Source organism: Olea europaea, chromosome 4 (genome assembly GCF_002742605.1).
Source record: "Olea europaea var. sylvestris chromosome 4, O_europaea_v1, whole genome shotgun sequence".
Classification (NCBI taxonomy): Eukaryota; Viridiplantae; Streptophyta; class Magnoliopsida; order Lamiales; family Oleaceae; genus Olea; species Olea europaea.
In genome coordinates this window covers 14,505,874-14,518,837 of record NC_036240.1, presented here as the reverse complement: position 1 = coordinate 14,518,837, position 12,964 = coordinate 14,505,874, and the positions used below count along the sequence as shown (strand labels likewise).

At 37.6% G+C, this 12,964-nt stretch overlaps 2 protein-coding genes across 2 annotated transcripts; one reads left to right on the top strand and one right to left on the bottom strand.

Moving 5' to 3' along the window:
* Positions 1–4,501: 4,501 nt before the first annotated feature.
* Positions 4,502–6,218, top strand: LOC111393729 (protein ASPARTIC PROTEASE IN GUARD CELL 2-like). Its single transcript, XM_023019411.1, has one exon. The coding sequence runs from the start codon at positions 4,578–4,580 to the stop codon at positions 6,054–6,056; it is 1,479 nt and encodes a 492-aa protein (XP_022875179.1). The 5' UTR covers positions 4,502–4,577; the 3' UTR covers positions 6,057–6,218.
* Positions 6,219–7,609: 1,391 nt separating this feature from the next.
* On the bottom strand, positions 7,610–10,733 carry LOC111393728 (60S ribosomal protein L5-like). The gene is made up of 9 exons (XM_023019409.1): positions 10,594–10,733; positions 10,029–10,098; positions 9,865–9,956; positions 9,344–9,470; positions 9,179–9,258; positions 8,953–9,069; positions 8,448–8,582; positions 8,098–8,267; positions 7,610–7,939 (listed from the first exon to the last, which is right to left on the bottom strand). Exons 1-9 carry the CDS (start codon positions 10,594–10,596, stop codon positions 7,831–7,833), a joined length of 903 nt encoding a protein of 300 aa, XP_022875177.1. The 5' UTR covers positions 10,597–10,733; the 3' UTR covers positions 7,610–7,830.
* Positions 10,734–12,964: the final 2,231 nt, after the last annotated feature.

Below are 12,964 nucleotides of genomic sequence, written 5' to 3'. Positions count from 1 at the left end.
GTAACGGTTAGGATTCATTTTAGGGCTTATGGCATGTTTGCATCAACGGATGTGGATGGTTTTCTAATAAATGGGCCAAATGTTTGGGCCAAATAGAGCCCTTTAAATCTTAACCGGACCTTAGCCCACTTGACGTTTATACAATGGGAAAAAAGAGGAAATTACACCAAAGCCAGTGTTTAAAAATCACAATCCTAAAATCAGGTGCAAGGTTTGATAATGCATAAATCAGGTACTAAACCCTAAAATTAAAATCCCCCTTTCCATCCTCTCACTCTCCATCTCTCATTTTCTTTCTCACGTCTCTCGTAATCGCCTGTGCTCTCTCCCAACTCCATCATCGGAGACCACCTCTACTGGCGTCGAAAAATCTGAGCGATTGCACTCTATAGACTCTCCCTTCTCTCTATCGGCACTGCTTCAAGGGGCACGATGCCTCCTTTTCTTGGAATCGTAAATGTGAGCGCCAGTTCGATTTTCAGCAGTGGTGGTGTCGGGGGCGGCGGTGGTGGAGGCTACTGGGGTTTTCAGTAGTGAGCACAGGTCCGATTTTCAATAGTGGCGGCCTCGTCCATTGCCGTCGGAGATGGTGGTGCTGTAAACTCCACTACCCGTTGCCCTGCTTTTTTCTTTCTTCTTCTTCTTCTTTTTCTTTTTTTTAGTTATGGACCTTGTGTTGTGGTGGTTTTTGTTAGTAGGATCTGGGGGTGACAGTTTTGTTAGTGGTTGTGAGGTGATATGTGTTTTTGTGGTGTTGGTGGTGAGGTTGTGGTTTGACTGTTTGGTGGCGGCAATGATTTTGTGACTGTGGAGGTGGTGGCACTCGTGGTGGTGGTTGTTATGGTGGTTTCTGGGGGCGGTGGAGGTGGATCTGGAGTGGTGGTGCGGTGTTAGGGTAGTGGTGATGCTGGTTGTGGTGTTTTTTTGGTTGGAGTGGTGGTTGTGGTCTTGTTTTAATTGTGTTGGGGGAATTGGGTGGATCTTGTTGGTAGTGGAACTAACGATGGTGGTAGATTGGTAGTGTCGACGACGAGATGGTGGCTGACGACATGGACGGGGTGAGTGCGGTGGAAAGTGGCAGTGGTGGCATGGAATATGACATAGTATTTGATCTGTGATCAACTAGTGACCAACTCAAACTTAAAATTTGATAATTGTGATCAAAATAATTTGTGATTGATAAACTGTGACACATGTGACCGAATATGTAATGGTGTTGAGTCCACTTCACAATATCTACAAACTAACGTGCGGCACGTAGAAATAGCTTTAGTGTTCATATATTTTTTTTTTTTTGATAGTCTTTGTTTTTTTATATAAAGTGTAAACTCTCGTGGAGTTGTTGGGATTGTAAGTAACAATATAGTATTTTGTATTTATACGTCGCAAATGTCCTTTTTAATTATAGCTAATCAAGTTCAGTCGAACATATTATTATGTCACAAGTGCTTCAGCGTCAAATTCCCAAATGACGCTTTTGTTACAATTATTGTTCAAAATCATTTTGACGACTTCTCTGTCAAAAGATTTAAATCCAAATAACAGCTCATGTTTGATCCTCATTTTTTTTTAATTTATTTTTTAACTATAATTTTTATGGGATCTATAATTTTTATCAATTTTTTAATATACATTTCATCAACTTTATCAAAATTTGATAAAAATTCGATTTTTAACAAAATTAAATAGGGACAATTGGTTTCCTATTGATTAGATACTCGGCTAAAAATTTGGTATGGAACAATCACTGTGGGGGAAGGTCTCTTGTGCGCAAAAGTGTACAGTCAATGGAGGGAACCTGTGATCCAGTTGAAGCATAACCCGCTATTTAGTCTGGTGTAAGCTGTGATATCTGGATATCAAAAAAAAAAAAATACTGGGCTAAATAAAAAAATTAAAAAAAAATAAATATTTACTTCTCAACGCAACGTAACATAGATAAAATTATTGATCGGAGAAAATTTTCACTAGAAAATAAATTAATAACATTATTCATTAGAAGTTAATTAATGTTAAAGGAGCACGTGTTTACAAGGATGATAGTAATGAATAATATTGTGAGCTCTTAATTGTATAATTAAGAAATGCACTTGCATACGTACTTTTTGTAAGAAATAATCAAATTGCAAAAGCACTTTACCAAGAAAAAGTCGAAAAGTTTCTATATATAAAAAGATTAATGGTAAATTATTTAATTATAAAGTAACTGAAATCTTTCTATACTCTTCTTGTGATGTAAAAGGTAATTAATATATAATTCCAATAATAAAGAGTTCCATTAGTATTTTTTTTAGTTAATTAAAAAAGCTCAACTTTTAATATAGCAGTCTATTTAAAAGATTTAAGTCACGAGATAACTAAGGGATAGGTCTAATAGAGTTTAAGACCCAGCATAATATGATTTAAATCATTTCAAACGATAGATTGATCTAAAACTTCTCGATGTTATGATTTAACAGTTCGACATAGAATTTGGAGTGGATACGATTAGATGAATGACCAATTATGTAAACTTATTTAACTTTAGTTACCAAGTGTTCGTTTTGGAAGGTTTTTATTTTTTTATTTTGCTTCTTATAGAAGAACATCCCAAAGTAGTTATCCTGTGCCACCTTCCTCTAAAAATTCTTAGACCAGATAAACAACTTTTCAAAAACTGTCCAAATATATTCAAAAACAGTTTCTTAATCTCAGAAATTGCTTTTTGACTTTCAAAAGCCCGTCAAATGAACTGTAAATGGGTTGCAAAAATACGTTAGCCCCCGTTTGGGCCCCCATTTTTGGAAAATGAATGGTTGAAAAAGAAGGAAAAATTATCGATTTACGTGTAATATTATTTTATGAAAAATTGTGTGATTAAAAATAAGAGAAATAAAAATGAAATGTAATTCCCCATTTTTGGGTAGTGGAAATAGTTGGAATAGTATTTATTTGAAAAATGAGTGATTGAAAAAGAATGAAAAATTATCGATTTGTGCATAATATTATTTTATGAAAAATTGTGTAGTTGAAAATAGGAGAGATAAAAATAAAATGAATACCAAATGGTCGCTTAATGAGAAATGTTTTGCTAAGTGTCTGTTAAGCAACTGTGACTTGATGCACTTAACTAGTAAATAAGTTGATTATGGGACATGGGTCTCGTGAATTAGATTAGATATGTGGATTGATTTGACATATCATTATTGCCTCAGATGAGTCAAACAACTATGCCCCGTTTGGTAAAGATTAAAATTGAATTTTTAACTGATTTTGATAAAAGTTGATGAAATGTATGATTGAAAAATTGTAGATTCGGTGGAATATGCTATTAAAATTAATTATTAATTTTGACTTAAATTAAAATATAAACTTTAAACCCTACCAAACAAGGGAATTTAATAAATCATTTTCTATAATTTAATAAACCAATTCGAAATTTCACTCGAACATCAGTAAATATATGTGAAACTAACTCTACCTATATTGGAAGCTTCATTATTCATTCGGTCGACAAAGCCTATAAAGGTGGCGGATATACGGCTGAGATTGATTAGAAAAAACGCTAAAGTGAGGATGTGCCCTACAGCTTGCGGTTTGTGCTCCTATTTGGCTAACCTTAACCTTAAATCATGAAGACAGAATGCATCTACTTTGACTACATTTTCTATACCATAATGTATAATGTATTTAGTAAGAAATTAATTTTCAAAAATCACACGATTATTGAATTTTAAAAGTTTTTAAGAGTCTCTACTACTTTTTCTTCAAACGTTTCTTATTTTTCATTGAACTTAACAACCTTAATGACTAGAAGGCGTAATTTCACATGAAGCATGCTTCAACTTTAGTATGAAATCTTGTCTACCACGTCATCAAATCTATTAACTTTTAAAATAGCAAGCGACAGACTTACGAATAAAATAAATCACAACTCGAAATCTTATAAATTTCAATAACAATTCAGGAGTATTTAGGAAGTCACAATTATGTAACGTTTGACAAAATTCCATGGTAGGTAGTGTGCACCTTCTGACTTCCAACCATGTTTTGTGATGTTCCCATAAAGCGAATGAAGGAAAGCTCGAAGAGTTTACTGGTTAGTTTGCTCTTACTCTCAACCTCTTTTAGGTTATTTTTTCCCTTCCTTAATGAAAGAGTTTACCGCTTTTTCTAAAAAACAAAAAAATTTGCTTTAGGATCCAAAGATTTCTCAGTTGAAGTGAAATCTCAAATTAGAACGGTTGAAATGAATATTCGATCTTAATTGGTCTTTCACCCCTGGCCCTTTCTTATCAACTTGAATATTTAATTTCTATTCTCTACGGATGGGAGTTTTGAGAGAACTTTGGCAACTGGAAACAAGAAAATAAAAAGACAGCTCACTCTCAAATTTCACTATTCACCAATTTGTCAACAAGCAAATGGAAAAACCAATCACTCCACTCAATTATTTTCCCACGTCTCTCTCTCTCTCCTCCACTTTTTCTTCTTCACCCAAAGCCAATAAATCCCCCACAAACCCCATCAAACATCTCACATTTCAAAACAAAGTATTTGGTTACTATAATTTTCTTTGCCAATAAAACACTGAAGCAATGCAACTACTAGCCTTTCAAGCATTCTTGCTTCTTCTTCTTCTACCGCCGCGCCTTATACTATCTACCTCTGAAACCACCACTTCTTCCGGCCATGCAATACCGTTCCCCTCCTTTGAAAACTTTAATGTTAAAGAAACCATTGCCGCCGAGACGAAAATTCGAGCCCCAAAGGAATACAATGAACTAATTTCTGATGATCATGGTGATGGTGATGTAAAGAAGAACAAGACATGGAAGCTTCACTTGGTTCACAGAGATAAGCTTTCTTTTGCCTGGTCGAATGACCATCACCTCCGTTTCGAGGCTCGCATGAAAAGGGACGTTAAAAGGGTGGCTAGCTTGATTCACCGCCTGAAAGCCGGCGCTGGAGGAGGAGGTGGTGGAAAGGCTAGTTATGAGGTGGAGGATTTTGGGTCAGAAGTGGTTTCCGGCATGGACCAGGGTAGTGGAGAATACTTTGTGCGGATTGGTGTTGGAAGTCCAGCCAGGAGCCAATACATGGTGATTGATTCTGGCAGTGATATTGTCTGGGTCCAATGTCAACCTTGTAGCCAATGTTACCATCAGTCGGATCCAGTATTTGACCCGGCAGATTCGGCTTCGTTTGCCGGGGTGTCGTGTAGCTCCTCGGTTTGTGATCGGGTCGAGAATTCGGGGTGTCATGCGGGTCGGTGTAAGTACGAGGTCTCGTATGGTGACGGGTCGTACACCAAAGGTACACTCGCCCTCGAGACGCTCACCATTGGACACACCCAGGTCCAAAGCGTGGCCATTGGATGCGGGCACATGAATCGGGGCATGTTTATTGGAGCTGCCGGGTTGTTGGGTCTTGGAGGGGGATCCATGTCACTTGTGGGTCAATTGGGCGGGCAAACGGGCGGAGCCTTTAGTTATTGCCTCGTGAGTCGAGGCACGGACTCATCCGGGTCATTGGAATTCGGCCGCTCGGTATTACCCATAGGTGCTGCATGGGTACCACTACTCCGAAATCCAAGGGCCCCAAGTTTTTACTTTATCGGGCTTTCGGGTCTTGGGGTCGGTGGCATGCAGGTTCCAATCGGCGAGAACGTTTTTCGACTCACTGAATCAGGCGATGGAGGAGTGGTAATGGACACCGGGACTGCTGTCACAAGGCTACCAACCGCAGCCTACGTGGCTTTTCGCGACATATTTCTCGCCGAAACAGCCAATCTGCCTCGATCATCTGGTGTTTCGATATTCGACACTTGCTATGACTTGAACGGGTTTGAGACTGTTCGGGTACCGACAGTATCATTTTTCCTGTCGGGCGGGCCGATCCTAACTCTTCCAGCTAGGAACTTCCTCATTCCAGTGGATGAAAAGGGCACATTTTGTTTTGCATTTGCTCCCTCGCCTTCAGGACTTTCCATAATAGGGAACATTCAACAAGAAGGTATACAAATCTCTTTTGATGGAGCAAATGGTTTTATGGGATTTGGTCCCAATGTTTGTTGATTTATTGTTGAGTGAATTTAGCTTGTAATGCAGGATTAGTAGCATCTTTACATTAGTATATACTAATACTATGAATAATTATATTTTATTACATGTATTAAGGTTGTGGGCTATTGTCTTGGGTACGTAATGATGTTTAATGAGGTAAAAGGGTTTGATTTCTCCAATCACTTTTCCTGCTATAATAGGAATTAAGCCCACATGTTCCAGTGGGAAATGGAATTACGATTAAGAAAAGCAAGGACCAATCAGAGTCAAAACTCTGGAAAATTGTAATTTATATGAATTTTACAGTCAAAAAGCATTGGACAAAAAGGCCATTTACTAGGGAATTTGAGCAGTCTTTTGCACCAAAAAGAGGATCCAAGAGGACCCTTTACAGCCCCCCACCCCACAACACACACACACACTAGAGTCAAAACAAATTCGAATAATGTTAGCATCGCTAGTGCTATAATACCAATTTAGATGATACTAAATGATATTGAACGAGAGATCTAATTAAATGAGTTTCACAATTTCACATTTAATTAAATATATCACATAAAGTTATTTAAACTGATGTATTATCGTGTTAAATAACATTATTCATTCTATTATATCTTAATGCCTGACAAAACACTTCATTCCCTGATCCATCATCACTTTTCTTTCATCATTTTCAAGATTCTTACTCTAGTGCCCTCATTTTTCACAAAAAGTGTGAAGTGAGCAGAGAGTTCAAATCATGAGAAGAGGGAGCCACCACCACTGGTGAACATGTGAATCAATCACTAGGAATTTTCATGCAGAACCTGAATTTGAGTTCTTTCAAGTAATGACTTTTTCCAAAGGCATTTGCTTTTTGCCTCTGCAAGATTCGGTGTTTTCTAGGTTGGAATAAAATAGAATACAAATGTTGCCTGCGATAAGACGTCTAGCAACACAATAATCAACATTTTCATTTTTCCATTTTTCAACAATATTAACAAAAATCTAATCAACCTAAAGTTCCAATGTCAAAGGACATTGTAACCACATTCCATTGCTCTTTTAAGGTCGTGATGACTTGTAAATCAGTGTTCTAAAGAGCTTTTGAACAACATTGTTCAACACGAGTCTTTCATAAGTAATATTAACAGTTGCTTCACATTAATGAGCATAGCGAGGATATTAATATAATTAAATGAACTTTTTCATCTACATAAACTATGAACATGTGAAACATAATGAGTATCATCCAAAACAAGAAAAACAAATTTATATCCCAATGGTGCAAAAGACAAGGATGAATTATACTCGGTATTGTTGACAATCGCAGTGTGAGAATTCGACTTTTGAAACATGAATTTGGAGTCTTCGTGGACATCAGTGTACAGGCAGCTCTTATTCCTTGACCTGTTGGGACGTTGATGAACCTCTCTTACGATGCTCCAAAGGGCAGGGCAGGGCAGGGCAGGGCAGGGCGGGGACCCTTAAGGTTGGGGTTCAATCTTAAGAAAAGAAACAAATTTAACAAAGATAAAAAGCACTGCTGATTCTGCTTTTGTCCTAGGTTCAAAGCCCTACAAAAATTTAAGAAATAACAAAAGGATAACATTCAGATAGTGCCTCTCAACATCAGATTCATCACACGAGATGATAGATCTTTATAAAGTTACATAATAATGATAAGAAGTTCGACTGCATAAAACATGTAATCATAACAAGTTTTTCATTTTTCCAACATTCAAAATTGAATTTTCCATAAGAAAACAAAAGGATGGCTAGGAATTTCGATGCTTAATTATGTTGTTCAGTCGTCATCTTCCTCATCGTCATCCCCAGCAGCTGCATTCAATGCATTCAACCTTTCTATCAACTTGGCTTTCCTTTCCTCATAAGTCAGTTTTTTCAGGTTGTACCTGCAAAAGTAAACCAAAACCGACCTGCAGTTAGTGATCAAGTATATGATCAACTAAACATTGAGAATCCATATTGTTCAGGAATACGTGGTACTTTGCAAAGCCAGCAAACCCTATTTGATCACAAATAACATAGGCCCCCACAGAAAAGGCCTTACCTCTTGTGCTCCTTTGCAGGCTGCTTTTCAGATTTCTTTTGTGTGGGATCGGCACGAATGGCTGCATGGACCTTCTTGTACATCTCCTCTAACCCATCTGCATCGAGACCCTTCTTAATGTACTCAATAAAGTGAGACTGGTATTTCTCGGGCTCGTCTTCCTCCAATGTCTGCACGTTCAGAGGAACATTTAGTTTGCTTCATATGAGTGAAGTCAGGGAAGAAAACACTAAATGGAAACTTTGCAGGCTGTCGTGTGTTAACAAGTACACAACAAGTTCAGATTAAAATTACGAATTTTGAATATTGTCGTTACAAAACACTGGGAGTATTTAAGAATGAGAACTCACCCTCATGTATGCAGCAACATGACCTCCATAGACGTACTTACGATGAACCTCGGGATCAAGTTGCTTGCTCTCTTTGTTGTATCCAGCAAATCTCTTGTCGCTATGTGGGATGTCAAGTCCACCATCCAATGCTCCCTATAATCAAGATACAAAATAACTTTTGAGGATAAAGAATCATATTATCTAATTCCAAGAAAATCTAAGACTACACCTACAAGCAAAGTCATGTCAACTAATACATTTAAAACTGCTAAAAAAAATTACATATAAAACAAGCAAATATATTTTACTTAGTTATATAACAATGAAATGACACTGCAGTTAACAATAAATAAGGAGTTAGTCTTATTATTGCTAACTTAAGTAGTGAGGAATTGTCAGTGTAAGAAAGTTGACGAAATAATGTGATTTTTAGGCTTAGAACCAAAGGAATTAATTAAGTTCAGAGTGTTATTTTTAACTTCTAGAACTTCAAATTTCAATATGTGAAGAGCTGGAATGCTACCTTGAGGGCACCAAAAACACGGTTGCCAGTGGTAGTTCGTACAAGGCCAACATCCAAGAGTGCACGGAAAGGCCTCCGGCTTTCAGCAGGTTCAACGGAGAAATCCTCTCCAGTAGCCTGAATGGAATAAGCAATCAATAAAAGGATTTCCATAACTCACAGGCAGACAAGAATAATCCCGTGGCAAGCAATGAAAGATCAGATGAAGTGAGAAAATAGTAGTTACCTCAACATTTCCTTCATACTCTTCATCCATTTCAAGGGTTTTGAGAACTCGGCGAGCCAACAGAAGTCCGGTGCAGTAAGCTAGTTTTCAATAACAAGAGTGACAAATTTTTGAATTTTTTACGAGGAAAAAAACTAACAAATTGGTCTAAAGTAGCAAATTTACCAGCAGCATAATTTTTGAGCCCAACTTCAAGGCCATACCGAGGCAGCTCATGTGCATAAGCAGCCGCAAGAACCATATCACCAGCAATGCTAGCAGATATAATTTGTGCAACTATGTCTTGGTTGGACTAGAATCATATCAAGGTAATTTGCCATTTCACATGGAACATATTGAACATTCTTTTAAAATGATCACAGCAATAACACTATTACTACAAGCAATGTGATGGAACTTCCCTATGTGGTGAAAAATAATTTCTATCAGGACAACTCAAAATCCACCGTTAAGTAATTCAAATGGCTAAAATCAATAAGCCAACTTTAATGCGAATAAAAGAAAATAAAGTAAGTCAACAAATAAAAAAAATAAAATGCTATGAAAACAATTAGATACTTGGCTGGCAGAATTTTGCCCATACATTGTCAAGCTGAACAAAGACAAAGCTCTAGGTATGCGTGCAAGAGTAATCAGAATAGTATATTACTTTGCAAAAAAAGGAAAATGACAGTGTATCAGGATACAAATCGCACAACAAATCGATATTTTGGAGTGTTGTACTTGTTTTTATCCTGGTTGATCATGCGAATTCTAGCCCGGTAGTCAGTCTTTCCCTCTGCAGAATCGAAAAATACAATAAGAGAAGTTGACAACTAAGAACATGGAAGCAAAGGTAAGGATGCCATACCTCTCCTCCTCTTATATTTGACTTGGAATCGTTTGAAGTAAGCTCTTGACTTTTGGGCTTTGACGAAGGCCTGTGAATTATGTAAAACAATGAGAGGACTTCATTACGCTGCTCGTCTTATTAGCGCAACCATGGTGTGAACAAATCACATAGAAATTTTCCAAATCATAAAACGTGAAATAGAAAATTATCGAAGTTTAATTTACGGTAGACGAGCAGTTATTCATGCTCAAACCAACTATAGCAAAAAAACCTGACCACATAAAACCAAAATAATTAAGGATTTGGCATATTCATGTGCACAATATAGAATTGTAGAAACGCAAAAAAGCTTAACATCTGATAATCAACGACCAAAATGGAATACCAGGAAATGAGATATATTTATCGTCACCAAAGTACCACGAAATTATTTTTGCTCTTGAGAATTCAGAACATTTAAACGAACAGTGAACATGCTCGGAAAGCAAAATCCATTGATCATTTTATTAATAGCAGGAAAAATATTAAGAACAAGAGAACTATCCACATGATCAATAACAATTCATTTGATCTGAAATCTTACCATTTTTCACTGCCCAAAGCTTTTCCTCGGGTGTGGGGTGCGGGGTTTTGGAGGGGGAAGGAGAATGACGATAGCCGCACAAGAGGCTCAAATAACACAAAAAAGCCAAAACCCTAGTGGACTGAAGGGTTATAGTAACGGTTAGGATTCATTTTAGGGCTTATAGCATGTTTGCATCAACGGATGTGGATGGTTTTCTAATAAATGGGCCAAATGTTTGGGCCAAATAGAGCCCTTTAAATCTTAACCGGACCTTAGCCCACTTGACGTTTATACAATGGGAAAAAAGAGGAAATTACACCAAAGCCAGTGTTTAAAAATCATAATCCTGAAATCAGGTGCAAGGTTTGATAATGCATAAATCAGGTACTAAACCCTAAAATTAAAATCCCCCTTTCCATCCTCTCACTCTCCATCTCTCATTTTCTTTCTCACGTCTCTCGTAATCGCCTGTGCTCTCTCCCAACTCCATCATCGGAGACCACCTCTACTGGCGTCGAAAAATCTGAGCGATTGCACTCTATAGACTCTCCCTTCTCTCTATCGGCACTGCTTCAAGGGGCACGATGCCTCCTTTTCTTGGAATCGTAAATGTGAGCGCCAGTTCGATTTTCAGCAGTGGTGGTGTCGGGGGTGGCGGTGGTGGAGGCTACTGGGGTTTTCAGTAGTGAGCACAGGTCCGATTTTCAATAGTGGCGGCCTCGTCCATTGCCGTCGGAGATGGTGGTGCTGTAAACTCCACTACCCGTTGCCCTGCTTTTTTCTTTCTTCTTCTTCTTCTTTTTCTTTTTTTTAGTTATGGACCTTGTGTTGTGGTGGTTTTTGTTAGTAGGATCTGGGGGTGACAGTTTTGTTAGTGGTTGTGAGGTGATATGTGTTTTTGTGGTGTTGGTGGTGAGGTTGTGGTTTGACTGTTTGGTGGCGGCAATGATTTTGTGACTGTGGAGGTGGTGGCACTCGTGGTGGTGGTTGTTATGGTGGTTTCTGGGGGCGGTGGAGGTGGATCTGGAGTGGTGGTGCGGTGTTAGAGTAGTGGTGATGCTGGTTGTGGTGTTTTTTTGGTTGGAGTGGTGGTTGTGGTCTTGTTTTAATTGTGTTGGGGGAATTGGGTGGATCTTGTTGGTAGTGGAACTAACGATGGTGGTAGATTGGTAGTGTCGACGACGAGATGGTGGCTGACGACATGGACGGGGTGAGTGCGGTGGAAAGTGGCAGTGGTGGCATGGAATATGACATAGTATTTGATCTGTGATCAACTAGTGACCAACTCAAACTTAAAATTTGATAATTGTGATCAAAATAATTTGTGATTGATAAACTGTGACACATGTGACCTGTAATTTGAATGATCTGCGATCTCGAAATAATGTGACCAACAAAATTTTTGATTTGTGGCTACGAAATAATCATTTGATCAATTAGTTTGTCGATATGTGACCAGTAAATAAATCTGTAACCTATAATTATTAATATGTGACTATTAATCGTGTAGCTATGACTTTATTATTTATATTTAATAAAAATTTTAATTAATTAAATATGTACCTGATTTTTGAATTTTAAAAGTATCTACTTAATTTTTGAATTGGGGTAAACTTAACGCTTGAATTGTGAACTCTTCCCGAGAAAAAAATCACAAATATCCTACATGTAAACTGCTACAACAATGTAAAATAAAAACCCAAATTACTCCATATAGACCTTTCCATATATCGATTCGTAACTGATATTGATTACCCATCCAGGAACGACTGCATTTAGCCCATGTTTGTTTCCCATTTTTTTAGTAAAAATGCATTTTGAAATAGTTAATTGATGAAAAATGTGAGGTTAAGAAATAAAAAAAGTTTTAGTTTTATGTGTAATATTATTTTATTAAAGAATATGTGGTTGAAAAGAAGAAATGAAAATTTGTATTTGGAGAAAAATAGGTATTGATATACCATGTTTTGGCTATGCTCGAACACTATATCTCGAGGACTTGATATGACTCTCCCCTGCAATTTCACTGTAGTTGTGCTCGAGCACTTGGTCTCCCCGGGCTAGAGTGCTCAAGGATAAGCAATCATGCGGTGTCCACATTTTGAGCTTCACATCCTCGAGATATATTGTCCTCAGGAATGGCCTCTCCTTAACGGCCCACAATAGTTGTCATTGATCCAATAAGATTTCTATGTAGTTGGGACTCTAACTCTACCCTACTATCTAAGGTCTCTATCTTAAACATAATTGCAGTATCAGCCTACTCCCTCAACCAACAGGACTCCATTGGATAAGAACATCCACCATATTCAAATTCTATTAGAAATATACTACCTATCCCTATAAATACAAGGCATGAGACCATACAAGGCATGAGACCATTGCACAT

Bases quoted from the DNA above. Each gene is read 5' to 3' on its own strand.
- LOC111393729 (XM_023019411.1), top strand. From the start codon at position 4,578: ATGCAACTACTAGCCTTTCAAGCATTCTTGCTTCTTCTTCTTCTACCG.
- LOC111393728 (XM_023019409.1), bottom strand. The intron at 9,957-10,028 runs GTATGGCATCCT...TCGATTCTGCAG, and splicing joins CAAATATAAGAGGAGGAGAG to AGGGAAAGACTGACTACCGG. The intron at 7,940-8,097 runs GTAAGGCCTTTT...TTACTTTTGCAG, and splicing joins CCTGCAAAGGAGCACAAGAG to GTACAACCTGAAAAAACTGA.